The sequence below is a fragment of the Narcine bancroftii genome, chromosome 4, assembly GCF_036971445.1.
Source record: "Narcine bancroftii isolate sNarBan1 chromosome 4, sNarBan1.hap1, whole genome shotgun sequence".
In the NCBI taxonomy this organism is placed as follows: Eukaryota; Metazoa; Chordata; class Chondrichthyes; order Torpediniformes; family Narcinidae; genus Narcine; species Narcine bancroftii.
The window spans coordinates 266,427,415-266,446,932 of NC_091472.1; the positions used below are offsets into that span (position 1 = coordinate 266,427,415).

A 19,518-nucleotide genomic window follows, 5' to 3' on the forward strand; every position below is an offset into this window, starting at 1 on the left:
TTGATGGTTCCTATTTCATTTCCTTTTTGGCCAATACTTGGACTGAACTCAGACAAATGACAATCATTAAGTTTCAAATATTCCTGTGTGAAATCAATATTAATGGTGTGATTCATTACCCTTACATATTGTCCCCTTAATTTTTTTGAACTCCGTCAGCTCTTTACTTTTCCTTTAAGTTTTAAATTAAATTTAGACATACTGCATGGTAACAGGCCATTTCAGCCCACAAGTCCATGCTGCCCACTTTTCACCCAATTAACCCCAGTATGTTTTGAACAGTAGGAGGAAAACCCATGCAATCATGGGGAGAATGTACAAAATCCTTACAAACAGCGTGGGATTTGAGCCCCGGTCCCAATCGCTGGCGCTGTAAAGGCGTTGCATTAACGGCTATGCCAACCATAATCGTCCCAAAGAAAAAGCAGTTATTTGACCAAGTTTATTTCTGTGACTTGGCATTTGATGTTCTTCTGTCTTTCAGGAAAGCTTCATGAGCTGGCTTCTATGTAAATATTCCAAGCAGTCTGTCTTATCCTTGTTGTCTTCACAACCACTGACAGAGAAATGGACACAAGGCCTATAGCCCATCAAATCTGTACTTTTGTCAGAGACTACACTAATATGACATTAATGATTTTTTTATTTGTCCTCAAACCCACCACCACCCCGCCCCCTGGAATTCTGCCACTCATCTACACACTTTGTGGCAATTTATAACAGCCATTTAAACCTGCCTACATGCATGTCTTTGGGATGTACCAAAGATCCACCAAGTGGTTCTCTCTATGGTTGTGTTGGTTTTTTCTGGGTGCTCTGGTTTCCTCTCACTCTTCAAAATGTATGAGGGTTGTAGGTCAATTGGGTGCATTTGAGTGGCTTGGGCTCGTGGGCAAGAAGGGCCTGTTACCATGCTGTATGTCTAAATTCAAACATGATTTAAGAAACTGAAGGACCTGGAGGAAACCCACATGCCACCGAGACAGCATCTGAGTTCAGGATCGATGACAGGTGATGTACCATCAATAATTCACAAATGCCTGAGTAATGAAACAATCAAGCTTTTAATAGCTAAATACTGAAACATGATCAAACAACCTTCCACCTCCTGGACTGATGAGAGCAAAAGGAAAAGGGTAGCCTGCAAAGGACTATGGGTAGGATCTATCTTGGGAGTCGTGTCCAGTAGATAGCAGCCAATCACAGTGTAGCAGTGGTTTACCACACAGGGTCACTGCTTCTCTGAGGTGGTAGCTCTATCAGCTGCACCACTGAGCCAACCATGATATCGGATTGGATTCACAAAACCATTAAGTTATACTTCAAAATACGGTTCAAAATATCACTGACAAGCTATACAGACATTTATTCAGTTATAACTTTTTGGTTCTGAATGTATTCAAAGGTAAGTTGCAAGAATTTGGCTACCAAAGATCCACCAAGTGGTAAATTCGGACAAATAAAGTGCAGATTAAATATTGTTTTTTCTTGAAATAATCACAAAATCATGTGCATGTATGAAGTTATAGATTGCATAAGTGTTTCACACTTTATATATCAGCAAGAAAATATTTCATCGTAACTGATGCAATAAAATTTTGCAGAAATAAATCCCTAACTCTTTCCTTTAACCTAAACCTTTTATCCAATGTCAAGTTGTTGGACAAACTAAATGATCATGAGATCAACATCTACTATGTTTGAATGGTCAATTCATGTGCCCTCAGGACTTCCAACCAAAATTTCCTTCCATCAGTTGCAAATGTAGATGCACTGTAGTGTGCACACTCTCAAAAACGAATTGACTTCTCTGTTCTATCAGTCAACAACAGAAATTGTTTTCTTCAGAAACTCATCCGATGGGGCCTAATTGTTTGGCAATATTCTCATAGTCAAAAGAGCAATCTAATTGTGCTTGCAACAAGGCCTATGAGAAACAATTCAATAGCAGAGTCTGCTTTCTGCAAAGTTACTTTTAAAAATCTTATCTAAAACACCTAAAGTTTGGTTGCCTTCATCTCATAAAAAATTTGCAGCTGGAAATATGCCAACTGATTGTACTTTAACTATAAAATTGATATTGGATGAATGGGTCCAACAAGTATTTGGCGTATCATAGTTAAATTGAGAGAAGCTGAAAATAAATCACCAAGAACTGCTGAAATCCCCACCCTTCAAATCACACATCACCAGACTTGTAAGTATATTGCTCCTTCTTCATCGTCATTGGATCTAAATCCTGGAACCACCAGCCACCTCCCTGCTCCTAGTCAACAGCAGGGTAGAGAGATCCTTCAGATCCATCACCGGAAGGATGTTAATGATATATGAAAGTGATCCTTTGGTACCTTCTCTGGGGCAATAAGGCTGTGGCATCACTAGTGATGCCTGACAATGTCCCTGTAATGGTGCTATTGAATTTTCCCTTGTGTTCCTCCTGCAGATCATTCAAAATAATTAAAAATGATTTTCACAATGGAATGCGAGTGAACTTCATACTTTCCACCCCAATGGAATTAAACTGACTGTGGTTGGCTTGTGTCTTATTATCTAGTCGCAGTGAACCCTGCATTTGTTGTTGCACTGTGCTCCATCAAACCAGAAGAAAATGAGCTCACACCCCTATTAGCTTTCCTTTCACAACAGTCACAAATTATAAATCAGCCAATCTTGTTTAAATCTTTGATTATTAACATTTCTTCTTTCTGTTGAGCCCTCAGTCTAATAAACATCATTAATGAGGTCTGTGGGAGTGAAGTTGGAGTAAATTTCCACAGGTTGAATGCTGTTGTGTTGAAAAGGTCCTAAACCTCACAATCTGACATGGGCATTCAAGATGATTACATAAGCAGACCAGATTGGAAAGAGTAGATATCCTTCTTTATCCCAGGGTAATTTGCTAAGGTGTTGTTTTCTCTGGTTAATATCTTCCTTGTATTGATCCTAGGTGAAATATAGAGAGAAGTACATTCAACAACTGGGGCTGTGGCGATCAATTGCCGATCTACCCGAGCATTTCCACCACCGAATTGTTACTGATGCAATCAGCAATGTGAGTCCCTCTCATTTCAGCTGTTAATTACTTCAACAGAAAAAGTAATGACCAAGGCAATCCTAAAGATGATAGTTTCAGTCAGCATCTTACATGATATGATTTTATTTTAAAAAGCAGTGCAATATAATCAAAGTAAATGATTTGATTAAAAAGTCATGGGTAAAATTTGTTCTCTCATGGGGGTGCTGAATGATTGAACACGTTGAAATCAATATAATCAAATTCAAGAAGAATTAAAGTCATACTCTTCTTCTTTTGACATATAATTGAAGGTAATTTTTTTACCTATTTGTTTAATTTCCAACTTAATATATACCACAAAACTTAAAAAAAAAAGACTTTTAGAACCATCTTTATGATATCAGTATCTAGAAATCTAAACAGCTTTATTTAAAAGTTAATTCATGCTATAATCTTCAGATCTTTCCCAAGGCTGTTGATTTCCCAAAGTGAAATAGGTTTTATTTGGCATCCAAGAGGCTAATGCTAATTTGTGAAACTAAAAAATGTAAAATATTTCTCTCTCTCTTTCTTCTCACACATACTCACTCACTCTTACACACACTCACTCGCTCTTACACACAGACTCACTCACTCTTACACACACACTCACTCGCTCATACACTCACTCGCTCATACACTCACTCTCTCTCTCACTCTCTCACTCTCACTCTCTCTAACTCTCTCACTCACTCACTCACTCACTCTCTCACTCTCACTCTCTCTCACTCTCTCACTCTCTCTCACTCATTCTCTCTCACTCTCTCTCTCACTCTCACTCTCTCTCACTCTCTCTCACTCTCTCACTCTCTCTAACTCTCTCACTCACTCACTCACTCACTCTCTCACTCTCTCTCACTCTCACTCTCTCACTCTCTCTCACTCATTCTCTCTCACTCTCTCTCTCACTCTCACTCTCTCTCACTCTCTCACTCTCTCTCACTCTCTCACTCTCTCTCACTCTCACTCTCTCTCACTCTCACTCTCTCACACTCTCTCACTCTCTCTCACTCTCACTCATGCTCTCACTCACTCTTTCTTTCACACACATTAACTCTTACACACACACACACACACACACACACACACACACACACACACATCTTCAATGTTATATTTTATGTGCAAGATCTTTCACTCACAGGAATAATGGTTATTCCAGGTTAAGTACAAGGAGGACTTGACGTGGTTGAAAGGAATTGGGTGCTATACATGGGACACCCCTGATTTGATGCTGGCAGGAAAGAACAAGGTGCTCTACAGCCAGGTAAGACACACGGCTTGGCCAGGTATCTTGATATATATGCAAAAACAAGTTGGCAAAATGATGGATGCTGTAATTTTTAAAAAGTAATTCATCTTTATTTGCAGATACATATTTCTGTTCATAAACAGTGAACTAAAGATGCATGAATTATATTCAGCACAGCAGCTTTAAGAAAAATACCTACCTATTTTTATTTCATCATCAGGATTCATTCTTTATTTTACCTTCCTTCCAAACTTTTCCTTCTGGATATCATTAATTTGCTAAACTATTTGATTCACTCTTCAATAGGTGTACAGAGATTTTTGGCTAACTTTTCAACATTAGAGCTTGGCAATTGGCCCTCAAATCAGTCTTTACCTGGCATTTAGTTATCTTTAAGAATGTGGTAGTGAACCATCCCCTTAAACTGCTGATGTCCTTTGAGTAAAGTTGCACTCGTGAGTTCCGAGTTAGAACCATGTGGTAGTGTTCCTGTCATGATGGCATTCAGGAGTAAGATCTTTGAGTCTCCCCGATCTCATGAAATGCTTCCTTAGTTAAGGTCAGCAAACACAACAGAGAGCAGAATAGAGAACAGAATGTAGAGTTGGGAGCAGCATTGGCAGATGGAGTTCAATCCAGATAAATGTAAAGTGATTCACATTGGAAGTTGAACTTGAAGCCAGAATCTGTGGTTAATAGCAGGATCCTAACAGTGTGGAGAAACAGAGATATCTCGGGGTCAGGGTCAATAGATCCCTTAAGATTGTCTTTTATGTTGATAGGGCGGATAAGAATGTGTATGATATGTTGACCTTCCTTCATCAAGGGATTGCATTTGAGAGCTGAGAGGTAATTTTGCAGCTCTATAAACATCTGGTTTGACCACACATGGAGTATTACATTCAGTTCTGGTCACCTCATTGAAGGAAGAATGTAGATGCTTTGGAGAGTGTGCAGAGGAGATTTACCAGGATGTTGAGTCTGGATTGGAAAACATGTTTTATTGGAGAACAGAGCTATGGCTTCTATCATTCAAGCAATGAAGGATCAGAGGAGACTTTAGAGGTGCATGAAATTATAAGAGGTTTAGATAGGGTGGATATCCAGCCTCTTTTTCCCAGGGTGACAATATCAATCACATCTGCTTAAGGTGTGTGGATGACAGTTTAGGGGAGATGTCAGATTTTTTACACAGAGTAGTAGATGCCTATAATGTATTGCCAAGGAAGGTGGTGGAGGCTGTAACAATAGAGATATTCAAAAGACTCTTAGGTAGGCACTTGAATGTAATAGAAATAGAGGTGAGATGTAGGGAAGAATTAAAAACTGTTGTGGAATATGTTTACATAGGTCATTGCAACATCATGGGCTGAAGAGCCTGTACTGTCCTGTGATGTTCTATTTTAACAGAGATCAAGCATACCATATTCTCATTCTATGTCTGTTGAAGAAACATTACAACATCATTAACTGCAGACAGTTGAACTTGGAGAGGCATGTATATCTCTACACACTGCAGATTATAAGCCCTAGCCACAGGCCTATCACTACAATGTTGACAAGTGAAAGCCTGATATCCCTGAAAGTGGCACATTTTGTTGATTTCAGATATAAGATGCTGTCTGATTTATAATTCATGTGATAAAGTATAAAATACATGTTTGTTCTTTCTTTCTGCTTTAATGCCTATTGTATCATTCCAATAATATGTTTACAATGTGCTTTCTTTCAGAACAAATATCAGGAATCTGTTGCAAAGCTCAGAAACAACTTCAAATACACAGCAGATACCCCACACATTAGGCATGCTAAGGAGGCGATGGCCATTTTAGATGAGGTAGGTGAAGCTGGGGAGAGAGGGTGTAGAGTCAATACAGCGATATTTACTGGAGCTGAAGGTGACCAACATATGACCTAAGAAAGCTATTCAAATTGCACTGATATCTCTTGTTGATTTGAGAATCTGGAGGTGTTTTTCTCTTGGTCCATTCAGATGCTTCAAATAAATTGTGGAAAAAGCCATTGAGTCTTTGTCAGTTTTTATGCCCAAACTGACTTTTTTTTGAGATTCTCTTGAATGGCTGCACGGTTATTATAAAGTTTAAAAAAAAACACTGTTTTCTCTAAAGAAAAAAATCTTTTCTCACCTCAGGAGAAAAGACACTTGTTTCCTTAATGCAGTTAATTCAGTTTTGACAGAACACTTTTTGAACTTCTGTGCAGTTCTATGAATAAACTGAAGTGGTGAAATTATAATTGAAAAATTATAGTACACCCAGATGTGTACAAGGACAGACAAGATGTGTCATTTGGCCTTGTGTTCTTCCCATCCTTCAAAAACATACTGGAGGTGTAGGTTAATTGAGTGTAATTGGGCAGCAGAGGTCCATGGGCCAGAAGGGCCTGTTACCGTGCTCTCAAAAATATTTTTAATTGATACAATTATTTAAATTATACATTAGTTTTAAAATGTTATTTGATCATCTCCTGAGACTGGAGCTGAGTACCTGGAAAGGTATGAGTACACTCATGGGTTTTTTCTCTAGAACACCCAATAGTCAATAAGAATTGGAGGACCAAATCTATAGAGATATAGCAGACAGCTGCAGGAAACATAGGGTTGTGATAGTACAGGATTTTAATTTTCCACATATTGACACATATTAACATACTGTTAAAGGGCTGGATGGCTCGGAGTTTATCAAATGTGTTCAAGAAATTTTTCTAAATCAATATATAGAGGGACCAACTAGAGAGGGAGCAATACTGGATCTCGTATTAGGGAATAAGACAGGACTGGTGACAGAAGAATGAGTAGGGGAACATTTGGATACAGTAATCGTAATGCCATCAGTTTCAAGTTAATTATGGAGAAGGATAGATCTGGGCCTTGGGATGAGATTCTAAATTGGAGAAAGGCCAATTTTGAGGAAATGAGAAAGTAACTAGAATGTGTGGGTTGGGATGTTGTTTTCAGACAAGGATATGTGAGGTAAGTGGAAGACCTTCAAAGGCGAATTTTTGAGTTACAAAGTTTGTATTTTACTATCAGGATTTAAGGCAAGATTAGCAGGCATAGGAAACCTTGGTTTTTGAGGGCTATTGAGGACCTGTTTAGAAAAAGAGAGAGGCATAGGCAACATGGAATAAATGAGGTATTAAAGCATATAAAAAATGCAAGAATAAAAATCAGGAATTCTTAAAGAAAACATGAGGTTGCTTTGACAGACAATGTGAAGGAAAATCTCAAGGGTTTCTACGAGAATATTAAGAGCAAAAGGATAATAAGGGACAAAATTAATCCCCTTGTAGATCAGAGTGGTTGGCTTTGTATGGAGCCAAAAGAGATGAGGGAGAGGACTTGAATTTTTTTTCCATCAGTATTCACTCAGGAAAAGGGCACAGAGTTGTGGGAAGTAAGGAAAATAAGCAGTGCGGTCATGGAACCCATACAGATTAAACAGGAGGAAGTGCTTGCTGCCTTAAAGCAAATAAGGGTGGATAAATCTCCAGGGCCTGACAAGATATTCCCTCAGATCTTGAGGGGAGGCTAGTGTAGAAATTACAGGGGCTCTGGCAGAAATATTTCAAATGTTCTTAGCCATGGGTCTGTTTCCAGAAGATTGGAGGGAGCTCAACTGTTGTTTTAAAAAGGGCTCCATAAATAATCCTGGAAATTGTAGGCCTGACATTGGTAGAAGGTAAATTATTGGAAGGTGTTCTAAGAGATTGGATATACAATTGTTTGGATAGCCAGAAACTGATTAGGGATAGTCAACATGGCTTTAATCAATCTTGTAGAGTTTATCGAGGAGGTTAACAGGAAAGTTGATGAAGGAAAGACTGTGGATGTTGTCTACATGGACTTTAGTAAGGTCTTTGACAAGGTCCCATGTGGGAGATTAGTCAGGAAGGTTCAGACGTGAGTATTCATGGTGAAGTAGTGAATTGGATTCGACAAAGGCTGGATGGGAGAGCCAAGAGTAGTGGTGCATGATTGGTTCTCAGACTGAAGGCCTGTGCCTTTGGGATCAGTACTGGAGCTATTGTTGTTTGTCATCTATATCAATGATCTGGATGATAATGTGGTAAATTGAATCAGCAAGTTTGCAGATGACACTACAATTGGAGGCATTGTGAACAGCAAAGAAATTTTTCAAAGCTTGCAGAGCGATCTGGACCAGCTGGAAAAGATGGGCTGAAAATGGCAGATTGAATTTAATGCAGAAATTTGTGAAGTGTTACATTTTGGAAGGACAAACCAACAAAGAACATACACAGTGAATGTTAGGGCACTGAGGAGTGTGGTAGAAAAGAGGGACCTGAGAATACAGATACATAATTCCCTGAAACTTGCATCACAGGTGGATAGGGTTGTAAAGAGAGTTTTTGGCATATTAGCCTTCATAAATCAAAGTATTGAGTATAGGAGTTGGAATGTTAAGCTAAAGACTAAATTTGGAGTACTGTGTGCAGTTTTGGTCACCTAACTACAGGAAATATATCCATAAGATAGAAAGAGTGCAGAGAAGATTTACTAGGATGCTGCCCGGACTTCAGGAACTGAGTTACAGGAAAAGGTTATACAGATTATGACTTTATTCCCTGGATTAAAGTGGGGAAGATTTAATGTTATGAGGGGGATAAGCAGAATAAATGTAGATGGGCTTTTTCTACTGAGGATAAGTGAGATACAAACCAGAAGACATGGGTTAAGAGTGAAAAGGGAAAAAGTTTAGGGGGAACATGAGGGGGAACTTTTTCACACAGAGTGGTGGGAGTGTGGAATGAGTTTCAAGTTGAGGTAATGAATGTGAGCTCAATTTTATCATTTAAGAAGAATTTGGTTGGGAGAAGTATGGAGGGCTATGCACTGGGTGCAGGTCAGTGGGATTCGGCCAAAAAATATGGTTTGGCACAGACAAGAAGGGCTGAAGGGGCCTGTTTCTGGGCTGTTGTGTTGTATAGTTCTATCAACCATTGTCTAAGTTTTGTTTTTGATAGTTTGGAAATTATTTGCATGTCACATGTTATCTGACCTACCAGGCATATCCTTTTGGTATGATCTACGCATGCTATTTGGTTAAAAATGAACACAGTTGAAGTTTGTGAAACTTGCAAGCTCATTAATATAGAAACAGCATGTTCATAGTTGTTAGATTTAGGAATTAATTGCAAGTCATCAGATAAATCAAAATTTGTCCCTTCATTTTCCATATCTGAAAATTATCAGCATGAAATATCTATCTCTTCTCCAAAGTATATGTTATGAAATACTAATTACATCATCTATGCAAACATTTAGTTGCAGCATGGTCCTTCAAATTTTTGTACATTTCCATGATATAATTTCTTGTTATCTCTGAGTCCTGGATGATCCTAGAAACTCTGAGAAAAATTCTGAGGCTACTTGGTAGAACTTGCACTTGAATGTTGCCCCTAATTTGTTGGGTATGGATTTTGCAATCTGTGAGAAACTTATCCTTGGTATAGTGACAGAGTTCGAGGTAGTTTAATTTGTATTGTTTAATGGAGGATCATTATTATTACCATTGGATAACATCTGCATCTTTTTGACAGAAAACATACAAATCTGATGCCAGGCTCAAATTGAGAAGAGGATGTAATGAACTTTTGCGTCCTGATATGCTGACAGCAATGTACAACACAGTCTCAGGAAGCCAGGTAAAACTGCCCAGCATTTGGTACTAATTTGATTGCTTCTGATATTTGGGTTGTTTCATACCAATATATGGAGCATTTTGAAAGTACAGTTCATTTGTGTTAATCATTTAACAACTCAAAAATCCCTGGGAGGTTCTTAAGAACAAGATGCTCTCTTCATAAAGCCAGGGAGTGAACAGGCCAAGTCAGGCTATAAATTTGCTGGTTTATAATTCGCAAGCTATCACTTCTGGACCACACCATATGCACTCATTTTCTCTTAATAATCCTATGCATTGCCCATCAACATCTGGTCCATTGTTCTACATTAATCTTGTGCTTACTTGCATACAGTGGAACTATAAGAAGAGCTATGAAAAGACGAAAGACAAATACACATCTATTTTGGACACTCCCAACAACATCCGGACAAAGAAAGTGACAAATTTCATCAGTGATGTGAGTTGTTTATAGCTCTTGCACCTATAAATAACCATGCTTCTATAATATCAGGAAACAAGAACCACAAAATAGCTTGCAAGTATTCTGCATGCATAGAGTTGCAGGCTTCTGTTTTGACTGAAAAGAAAAAGTAACATTCTTTGCAGTCAACTCGTATGCCTTGAGCGTATCTTCTTCCTATACTCCCCATATTATCAGAGCTCCTGCAGTTGGCAGTAGCTAATAATGGTAAGCCATGCCATTTTATTACCATGAAATGAATATGTTGTTTTGTTTGAATCAGCAATGTCAATATATTTTCAGTCATGGTTATTTTGCAAGATTTTTAAATTGCATTCCAAATTCTGCAAATTATTTAGCATGGAAAACACTGGATATTTCACATCACAATTAATGCATTATTTTCTACAATGGGAAAATATTCATAATACTGTATTTAACCTCATTTCTATGGACTAGAACCTAGGAGGAGAGTCAGGCTTATGATTCTGATCGAAGTTGCATGCTATTAACATTTATTTTTGCATTTACAGATACAATATAAACTGGAGCACAACCAGGATAAATCGAAGGGATATACTTCTATTCATGATACACCAATGCTACTACACATGCAGAAGGTGAAGGACAGAATCAGTGCTGTAAGTATCTGCTGCCAGAGGTACATATTTTATCTGTCAATAGATTAGGTTGCAGATATCTTGCCTGTAGATATATGCCATTCTAACCTTTGCTACCTTCCAATAGCACATCCCTCTTAATTTTCTAATGACTTTTGCAAAATGAAAGGAATTGCAAATTAAGTGCCTATTCAACACCAATGAGAGGTAATTGATTAACTTGTAGGGCATGCTCTAATCACCTTTATCACACTTATTAGAATTGCAAAATTATTATCTCATTACAAATCTTCCTCATAGACTCAGAAAATAGTTCTCCAAGTCTCGCTACAAAAGGTTTCAAAAGTCTTTTACACTTTCATTTGATGACCATAAACTGAAAAAAAATGTAATGTAAAATCCCCATTATCTGGTACCCATGAGGATCACAAATGCCAGATATGTGAATTTTCTGGTTGATTGAACAGCTAATCTTTTCCATATTCAAACAAAACATCATGTCATGCAACCAGCATCCTTCCATTTAAGTAAAATCACACGCCTTGCCAAAAGAGAACCAAAGATAAAGAAGAATAATTCCCTTCCATTGTACTGAAGAGGGCCACCAAAGTGTTTGGTGTTAAATCTATATTAAATATTTTTGTCAAAGTTTGGAAAACCTCTCCAGTATTTTTCTAGACTCGGACAAGTCCAGAATATATGAATTAATGTTGCTTCTCCACGCTTACACCTGCACACCAGGGACTCACATTAGAATAAAACCGAGACAATTTAGCCTTAAACAAATGTGCTCTTTGAACCACTTTAAATTGTAATAGACCATGTTGAGCACATAACAAAAAGCTATTAACCAGTTTAAGAATTGTGTCCCAATCCACATCCGATATAGTCAAATTTAAATCCTGTTCCCAAGCATTTTTGATTTTAACTAACGAAGTGTGATTTAAACATAACCATTTCTCACAAATAATAGATATTAAACTTTTGCGAGAAGGCGTTAAGCTAAAAAAAGTCATCTACAAAATTTGATTCAGACTCTCTTGGAAAATCAGATAATTGTGATTCAAGAAAATGGCGGGCTTGCAAATACCTAAAAAATTGAGTTTTGGGCAAAGTTAAATTTAGCAGAAGCTGCTCAAATATTCATCAATGAACAAATCCTTAAAGCTTTAGATACCCTCTCTATACCATCTCTGAAAAGTAGCATCATGTAAAGAAGGTTGAAAAATGATAGGGCACGAGAGAGAAAAATTATGAAATGCAAAATGTTTTCTAAACTGTGCCCAAATTCTCATAGAAAATCAAACAATTGAATTATCTATTAACTTGGTTGAAAATGGAAGTGAAGAGCCAAGAAGCGCTAAATTAGTAAAAGATTTGAGGGGAATTCAGCTCCATTGATACCCATAATGGGCAGATGGAATGATTATGACAGAAGGACCAAAACGTAAGACTGTATATTGACTGCCCAAAAGTAAAATATAAAGTTAAAGAAGGGAGAAGATCTCTGTAGAAGAACTTTATTAAGGTAAGGATGCTTACCCTTCCATATGTAAGACAATATAACCAAGTCAAGTAAGTCAAAAAATTATTTAGGAACACGAATTTGAACCCTATTCATGACTACTGTAACAGCATTGCACTAGCCACTACACTAACCCATGCTGTCATCATAATTAACCATCCCCTTCCCCACACTTACAGATAAAGCCTGACTATTGTACTTAATATACTACTAAAAATAAAGAATCTTACTGGGCAGGGGTAGGGAGACACTTTAGGAGAGTCAGCCCAGCAATGAGCGGCACTGGTCGGTCTTCATCCTAGGTGATGCCATTTTATTCAAACACAACCTTATTAAAACTTTATTCAAACAGCTGCTACGGACAGGGAATGACTGGGACGCTCTGCTGGCTGAAAATTTGCTCCCAAGGGGTGGTGTGTTGCTTCAGAAAACATTTATTTTTACAATTTTAAACATTTATTTTAAAATAGATTTATTCCTATTTACTTTCTCGTGGGTTTTTTTTCTGCTGGTTGTCTGAGTTAGTTTGAACATGGAACATAGAGTAGTACAGCACTCTGTGTGTGTGTGTTTGTGTGTGTATCTATCTTTCTATCCAGATGTGTGTATATATATATTTTTTTCTATCTAGGGGTGTGTGTGTGTGCATTTATCTTTCTATCCCGATGTGTGTATATAATAAAAAATTGCGACTCTTCCACCCACAATGTTGTGCCATCCTATGTAAACCTCGTCCACATCAATATGATTCTTCCAAATCTTAGAGCCCATAATCCTCTATTTTCTATTACATCCATGTGTCTATTGAAGATTCTTTTAAATGTCCCTATTGTATTAGCTACTACATATATATGTGTGTGCATATATGTATGTATGTATGTATGTGTAAATCTCTCTCTCTCTCTCTCTCTCTATAGAGAGAGAGAGGTAGATATATAGCGAGAGACAGAGAGAGAGAGAGATTACCTCTGACATCTTCCCTAAACATTCCTCCACTCACTCTGGTATTGGCTATTGATGCCCTGGTGGTGGCTGTTAATCCTATTTATAATTCATAACCTTTATTAAATCACTCATACTCTGTTGCTCTAAAGAGAAAAGCCTTAGCTCAGTCAATGTTGCTTCATAAGATGTTTTCCAATCCAGGCAATGTTCTGGTAAATCTTCTCTGGACTCTCTCCAAAGCTTCCACATTCTTCCCTTACTGAGGTGACCAGAGCTGAACACAATATTTCAAATGTGGTCTAATCAGAGTTTTATAGAGCTGTAACATTACTTCATGACTGATGAACTAAATCCCTTGATTAATGAGGGCAAGCAGACCATATGCCATCTTAAGCACTTTATTGACATGTACATAAACCTTGAGGGATCCATAGACTGAAGCCCTAAGGTCCTCTGTTCCTCCATACTGGTAAGAATCCTGCCATTAACCACATTTTCCATCTTCAAGTTCGACCTTCCAAAGTGCATCACTTCATCCTTTTCCGGATTGAATTCCATCTGCCACTTCTCACCAAATTCTTCATCTTGCCTAATCCTCATGCGACGACCTCACACGCTCTCCACAATATCTGCAACCTTCATGCCATCTGCAAATTGACCAACCCACCCCTTCACTTTTTCATCCAAGCCATTTGTCAAACTCACAAAGAGCAGGGGTCTCAGACAGATGCCTGTAGAATAATCTTCAACCTCCAAGCAGAATTCTTCCATCTATTACTACATTCTGCTTCTGTAGGCCAGCCAATTCCAAATACAGTCAAGTTTTGATGAATCCCATGGCTGTTTGTGTGCCTGTTATTCACTTAATCCTTAACAGACAAAGGGACTCTTCAAAACAGGGCATTGAAATTCCTATGACTAATTGAATTTTACTTTCTTCTTTGTGGGCAGCTGAAATACAGGGAATTGTATGAAAAGAATAAAGCTCACATTAATGTTGATGCTGACGCCTTTGATATTAAGGCTGCCAAGAGTGCCTACAAGAACACGACTAATGTAAGTTATCAATACTCTCTGATGTAAGAGAAAGATTTATGTTACTATTTCTTTTTCCATAAATCTTAGGCCTATAAAAGGATTTTATAGCTAATGGAGTCAGTGCAGCATTAGGTAATATGATGGGACCTGTATAGGATCTTCTAATGTTGCCGGTGTGTGATTTGCATGTTCTTTCTTCTTGACCACATAGACTCCTGTTAAGTGCTGCTACTACTTCTCACGTCCCAGAAAAGCATTGGGATGTTGATTGGGTTCTGTAATTAGCACCAGAGGCCAAATAGAGGAGCTGATGGGGAAAGTGTGAAAAAGAATGAATTGCACAGGTCCAATGTAATTTCTCTTCTGGATGCAAAATAACTAGGCAGAATAATACCTCAGCACAAACTAGAAGTGCTTGTCTCATGTCCTGTAATGTTCTATGGTTATAAATGAATCCAATGGGCTAAATTATTTCTTTCTGGTCATAGTAAATATAAGAAACAAGTTCAACATGGCATATCCCTTGAATAGAACCATGACTGCCTTTGCATTAACAGAGTCTTCAAAGATGTTCACATTTTCTTGACATTCGTTTTGAAGACCAAATTGATTGGACTTTTGGATTACCGAAAGCTATGTATTTTGGCAAGGAAACTAACATTTAAATCTCTGGGTGAATAACAACATGTAATATTTGAGGGCTTGTTAAGCAAATAGCTGATGGGAATTTGTGTGTAATGGAGAACAAACTCAAGCTTGATACATCCAATCATGAGAGCTTTTTGACTGGCAAATAAGTTTGAAATTGTCCAAAATATCCATGTTACATTTGAAAGTAAGAGAGATTATCGCTTCATTTGAGAAAATCTGAATTTGGTTTATCTTCATAAAATCCAAACCATCTGTGTACATTGTAATGCTATTTTAAAGTTTCATGTTGACATGCACTAAAAATTAAGAATGTGCCCTTTATGGCAATCAAACTGTTAACACGTGAATGCTGAAAACAGCAACAGGAGGAGTAGGCTGCCTGGGCGCTCAACCCTGCCTCACCATTCCATCTGATCGTGGCTACTTTTCCCTTGTGCCAATTTTAAATTGCTCCCAATTACCTGATATTTCACAATTTTGTCTCTTCCTAAAATACTTCCAATGATCCTGCCTCCAATACCCTGTGGATGATGACAGTATCTTACTAATAGAAATGTACAAACTGCATAAGGTTAGAAATTCTAGCCAACCATTAAATTATTCTTTCAAGTGACATGGGCTTTGCAGGCTGAGACAATGTGATCGCCATGCTGACAGGAAGCCAATCCAAAGCAACCCTCCACTATCATCCATCACCAAGAAAACGATGGATGCAATCTATCAACTTGCCTTGATCCCTTCCATATAGGTCAATGAGGTAGCTGAAGTCTGTATAGACATTTTTAAAAATTGAATAACATTAAATAAAAGCATTTAATTAACAGCATTCATTTAAAACCATATTCAAACTTTTAAAATACAAAAGCATCACCAGACCAGTGGTGGGATGCTCTGCCAATAAGGCAGAGCAGAAATCTGGAGGACACTGGGTGCCAGATTTGAGCATACGAAGGCATCATGGGAGTTAATGGAGGATCAAAGAATAGGTAGGAGGACCTGGATGAGAAGAGGTGTGAGGGAAAGGATCAGTTAGTGCTGTCAGGGGATGGAGAATAGGATTGGGTTCACTGTTGGGTAAGGAGGTGGGTGTTGGAACAGGATGGTTGGCAGTGACAAATATGAAGGCTAACCTTAGCTGAGATTCATTATTTGTTGTATTGCATTTTTGGCCATGCATTTATTTTCCTGGCTTGACCTGCAGCTTGATTATAAGAAGAAATATGAGGCTACCAAGGCAAAATGGATATGGACTATGGACAGACCTGACTTTGTGCAGGCATACAAGGCTTCACAGCAACAGAGTGAGGTATGTGAATGGCCGATTGACTCCTCATGGCATTTTTGCACATTAATAGAAAATATCTAAATAAGTATGTTTACAAAATTCATGAATTTCTGTGCTGATGAGACCTTTCTCCTGATTAAACTAAAAACCATGGATAATGGAATAGTTTATGCTCATTAAAAATATCTCTTGTGATATTAAAGTGTGCCTGCAGGTAAATTTTATGTAGACATGTCTAAATAAAAACAGTTATGCCCAATAAAAAAAAAAAGATTTATGACTGGCTGCCCATTGTAAGCATCTGAGGTCTTCCCACTGTTTCAGAATCAAGTACTCACAAGTAATTTGTATCAAACTTTCTTGAGGTTTAAAGAATATGACACTATGTGTCTTGGGTAAAGAGCTGAGTCACTTTGGTTGCACAATAAAACTCAACAGTGACACTAATGTTTTCTTGGATTTGCTCATTCAAACTCTTTTTTTATTTGTGATAGGTGGACTACAAATTGGACAGAGAAAATCTGAAGGGATGCAAAATCTCCGTGCCTGTTTTCGGGGACAAGAACATGATATTAGCTGTGGAAAATACAGATTTGGCCAGTGGAGTGAGTGTTGATTTTCATAACTTACTTGGATCCTCCACACCATTTGACCGGATTGACAAAATTAAAATTTTTCATTGCCTCGATGAGAACTAAGTGCAAAAGTCTGCATTTGGATTTGAATCCATTGCACAGCACCACTATAATTTAATAAATGATTATATTGATTTCAGAATTGAAGAGAAAAATTACTTTGGAGCATCAGGGCTACTCTTCTGCAATGGGGATCAAAGCCTATTATAAAATGAACAAAGCATGTACTGCATCTCACTCATGCTGCAGTTTCTATTGACACAAATGTACCAGCCAGTGAAGTTGGAGCTGGAAAGAGGGGACACTTAGAGCAAACTCAATGAGTTACAGCAAAGTCTATTTGGAAAGAACACAGTCAATATAGTTCATGCTGAAGCTGCTCCATATTTCTCTAATAATTGGCAGTCCTCACAAACAAGCATCAGGATTTGGTCTGGCTGGTGGTGAGAGGAACAATCCTAGTCAGATCCTTTTTGTACAGTCGGAACATCACCCACAGCGCACTTTGTCCCGTGATGATTGTGATGGAGATTTGCTAAGAATGGGTGGAAAAGGATGCAAGGGTTCTTGTCACGGTTCATCCCCAGACCTCTACATACAATGAGAATGTTCTTAGTACATGGACTGCAGTGATTCAAGTAGGGAGCATTCATCTTTTTAAAGGCAATTAAGAAGGCAAAATAAATCTGGCCTTATAGCCAATGCATGGATGAATAAAAATAATAACAAAGCTAGATTTTAGTCAGAATCTCACAGCCGAGTTAACAGTTTTTATATTTGCCCTGACCTTTCTGGAGAGGAATATGTTAAATGTCATCATTCTAACTTGTGTTGATTTTGTTTTGTTTATGACAAAGGAAAATGTTTCTAATCTCGAAGACAATGTTGAACTGCTCTGGATGGAATACATTTCCTGTGCATATTTATTTTACTAAACCATCATCCAATTGCTGCAGTTTGCTGGGGTATGATTTACTCTGCAGGCTTTCTCCAAAAAGTTGTAGGGGTCCCGCAGGATAAATTGCAGTGCAGGAATTGACTTAAAATTGCTGGACATTACTTTTTAGTCTGCCCGTGTAGTGGCAAAACCATAATTGCCTTCAGTTCTCTGTCAGGGACTCAAAGCATCAAAGAGACTATCTTGCTACACACAGCACCCTCCCCCAACTCAACAACACTTGCCCAAATACAGAGGTTTAAAAGAAGCAATTTTCTTTGCGCCTAAGCAGCTGAGCAAAATTTCCCATGCCACTGAGTTTTTAGCAAGGAGAGAAGTGCTATTATATCAAGTGTACTTGAAGATAAGCCAATGTGTTAAAGAACTCCATTATTCAATTTGGCTACCTACAAAACAGCTTCAATTTCAGTAAAGAGACAGAATACAGGAAACATTCTCAAATCCTTCTCCCATTAACATTAGAATCAAATTTTATTATCATGAAATATGTTGTTTTATGGTAGCGTCACGGGGCAAACATTCATATAAACCACCTTTCAAAAATAAATAATGCACAGAAAGTCAAACTAAGACAGTGTCTTTCATTGGTCATTCGGGAATCCAATGGCAGCGGAGAAGAAGCTGTCCTTGTGCTGCTGGGTGCTGGTCTTAAGGCTTCTGTGCCTTTTTTCCTATGGTAGCAGGGCATGGCCTGGTGGGTGAGGCTGCTTTCTTAGACACCATTATCACCTAGCTTGCCAGAGAAAAGATCTGTGGTTAGAACAGGGGAAAGAGATCACATGGGCCTGAGGGCAGACTTCTTCACTATATGATATTGTAATTCTGCATGTGTGTCTTGAATTCCAATATAATAATTGCTTGCTGCCACTCTCAGGTGAAATACAAACAGAAACATGAAAAAGAAAGAGGTATCTACCAACCAGTTCCAGACACTCCACAAATGCTCCACGCTAAATCTGTCTCTACCCTCATGTCTGAGGTACTGTGATTACTTACCATTAAATCTTCATTAGACCTGACAAGGTTGTGTTGCTTTTGAATAGACCATCTTTGCTTTTGCCGTTGTTTTATTAAAAAGAGGTTCTTGTTTACAACGTATATCCGTGCTGCTGAAAGTTTAACGTCTCTCAGTAAAGTCACAAGATACAATAGCCATTACTCGCTGATCAATTGATATGTGTGTGTGGTATATAAACAAATGGTCCTCATCGTTCTTTGGTGCTACCTTCATTAATTCAGTCATTTGTGATTTCATGCCCTGTGCTTTTGAGATTAGATGAAAATTTTCCTTAGTGTCTGCTGTTGTGGATCACGTGTTTACAGATTACCAACCATTGTGCTGGCACAAGAATCTAAAACAATTCTCCACAAACCTTTCTCAAACACACCGGAACAAAGATCTAAAACGAGATGATGAAAAGCACCTTG

General features: G+C 38.1%; 1 protein-coding gene across 19 annotated transcripts in view; it reads left to right on the forward strand.

Moving 5' to 3' along the window:
• Positions 1-19,518, forward strand: part of neb (nebulin) — a 324,022-nt gene that overhangs the window by 230,230 nt on the left and 74,274 nt on the right. For all 19 annotated transcript variants that reach the window (XM_069934922.1, XM_069934926.1, XM_069934925.1 and 16 more), the window contains 10 exons: positions 2,948-3,052; positions 4,218-4,322; positions 6,040-6,144; positions 9,888-9,992; positions 10,326-10,430; positions 10,967-11,074; positions 14,475-14,579; positions 16,414-16,518; positions 16,992-17,102; positions 18,965-19,069. In XM_069934922.1, coding sequence (XP_069791023.1) covers positions 2,948-3,052; positions 4,218-4,322; positions 6,040-6,144; positions 9,888-9,992; positions 10,326-10,430; positions 10,967-11,074; positions 14,475-14,579; positions 16,414-16,518; positions 16,992-17,102; positions 18,965-19,069 — 1,059 coding nt within the window. The remainder of the gene's footprint in view (positions 1-2,947; positions 3,053-4,217; positions 4,323-6,039; positions 6,145-9,887; positions 9,993-10,325; positions 10,431-10,966; positions 11,075-14,474; positions 14,580-16,413; positions 16,519-16,991; positions 17,103-18,964; positions 19,070-19,518) is intronic.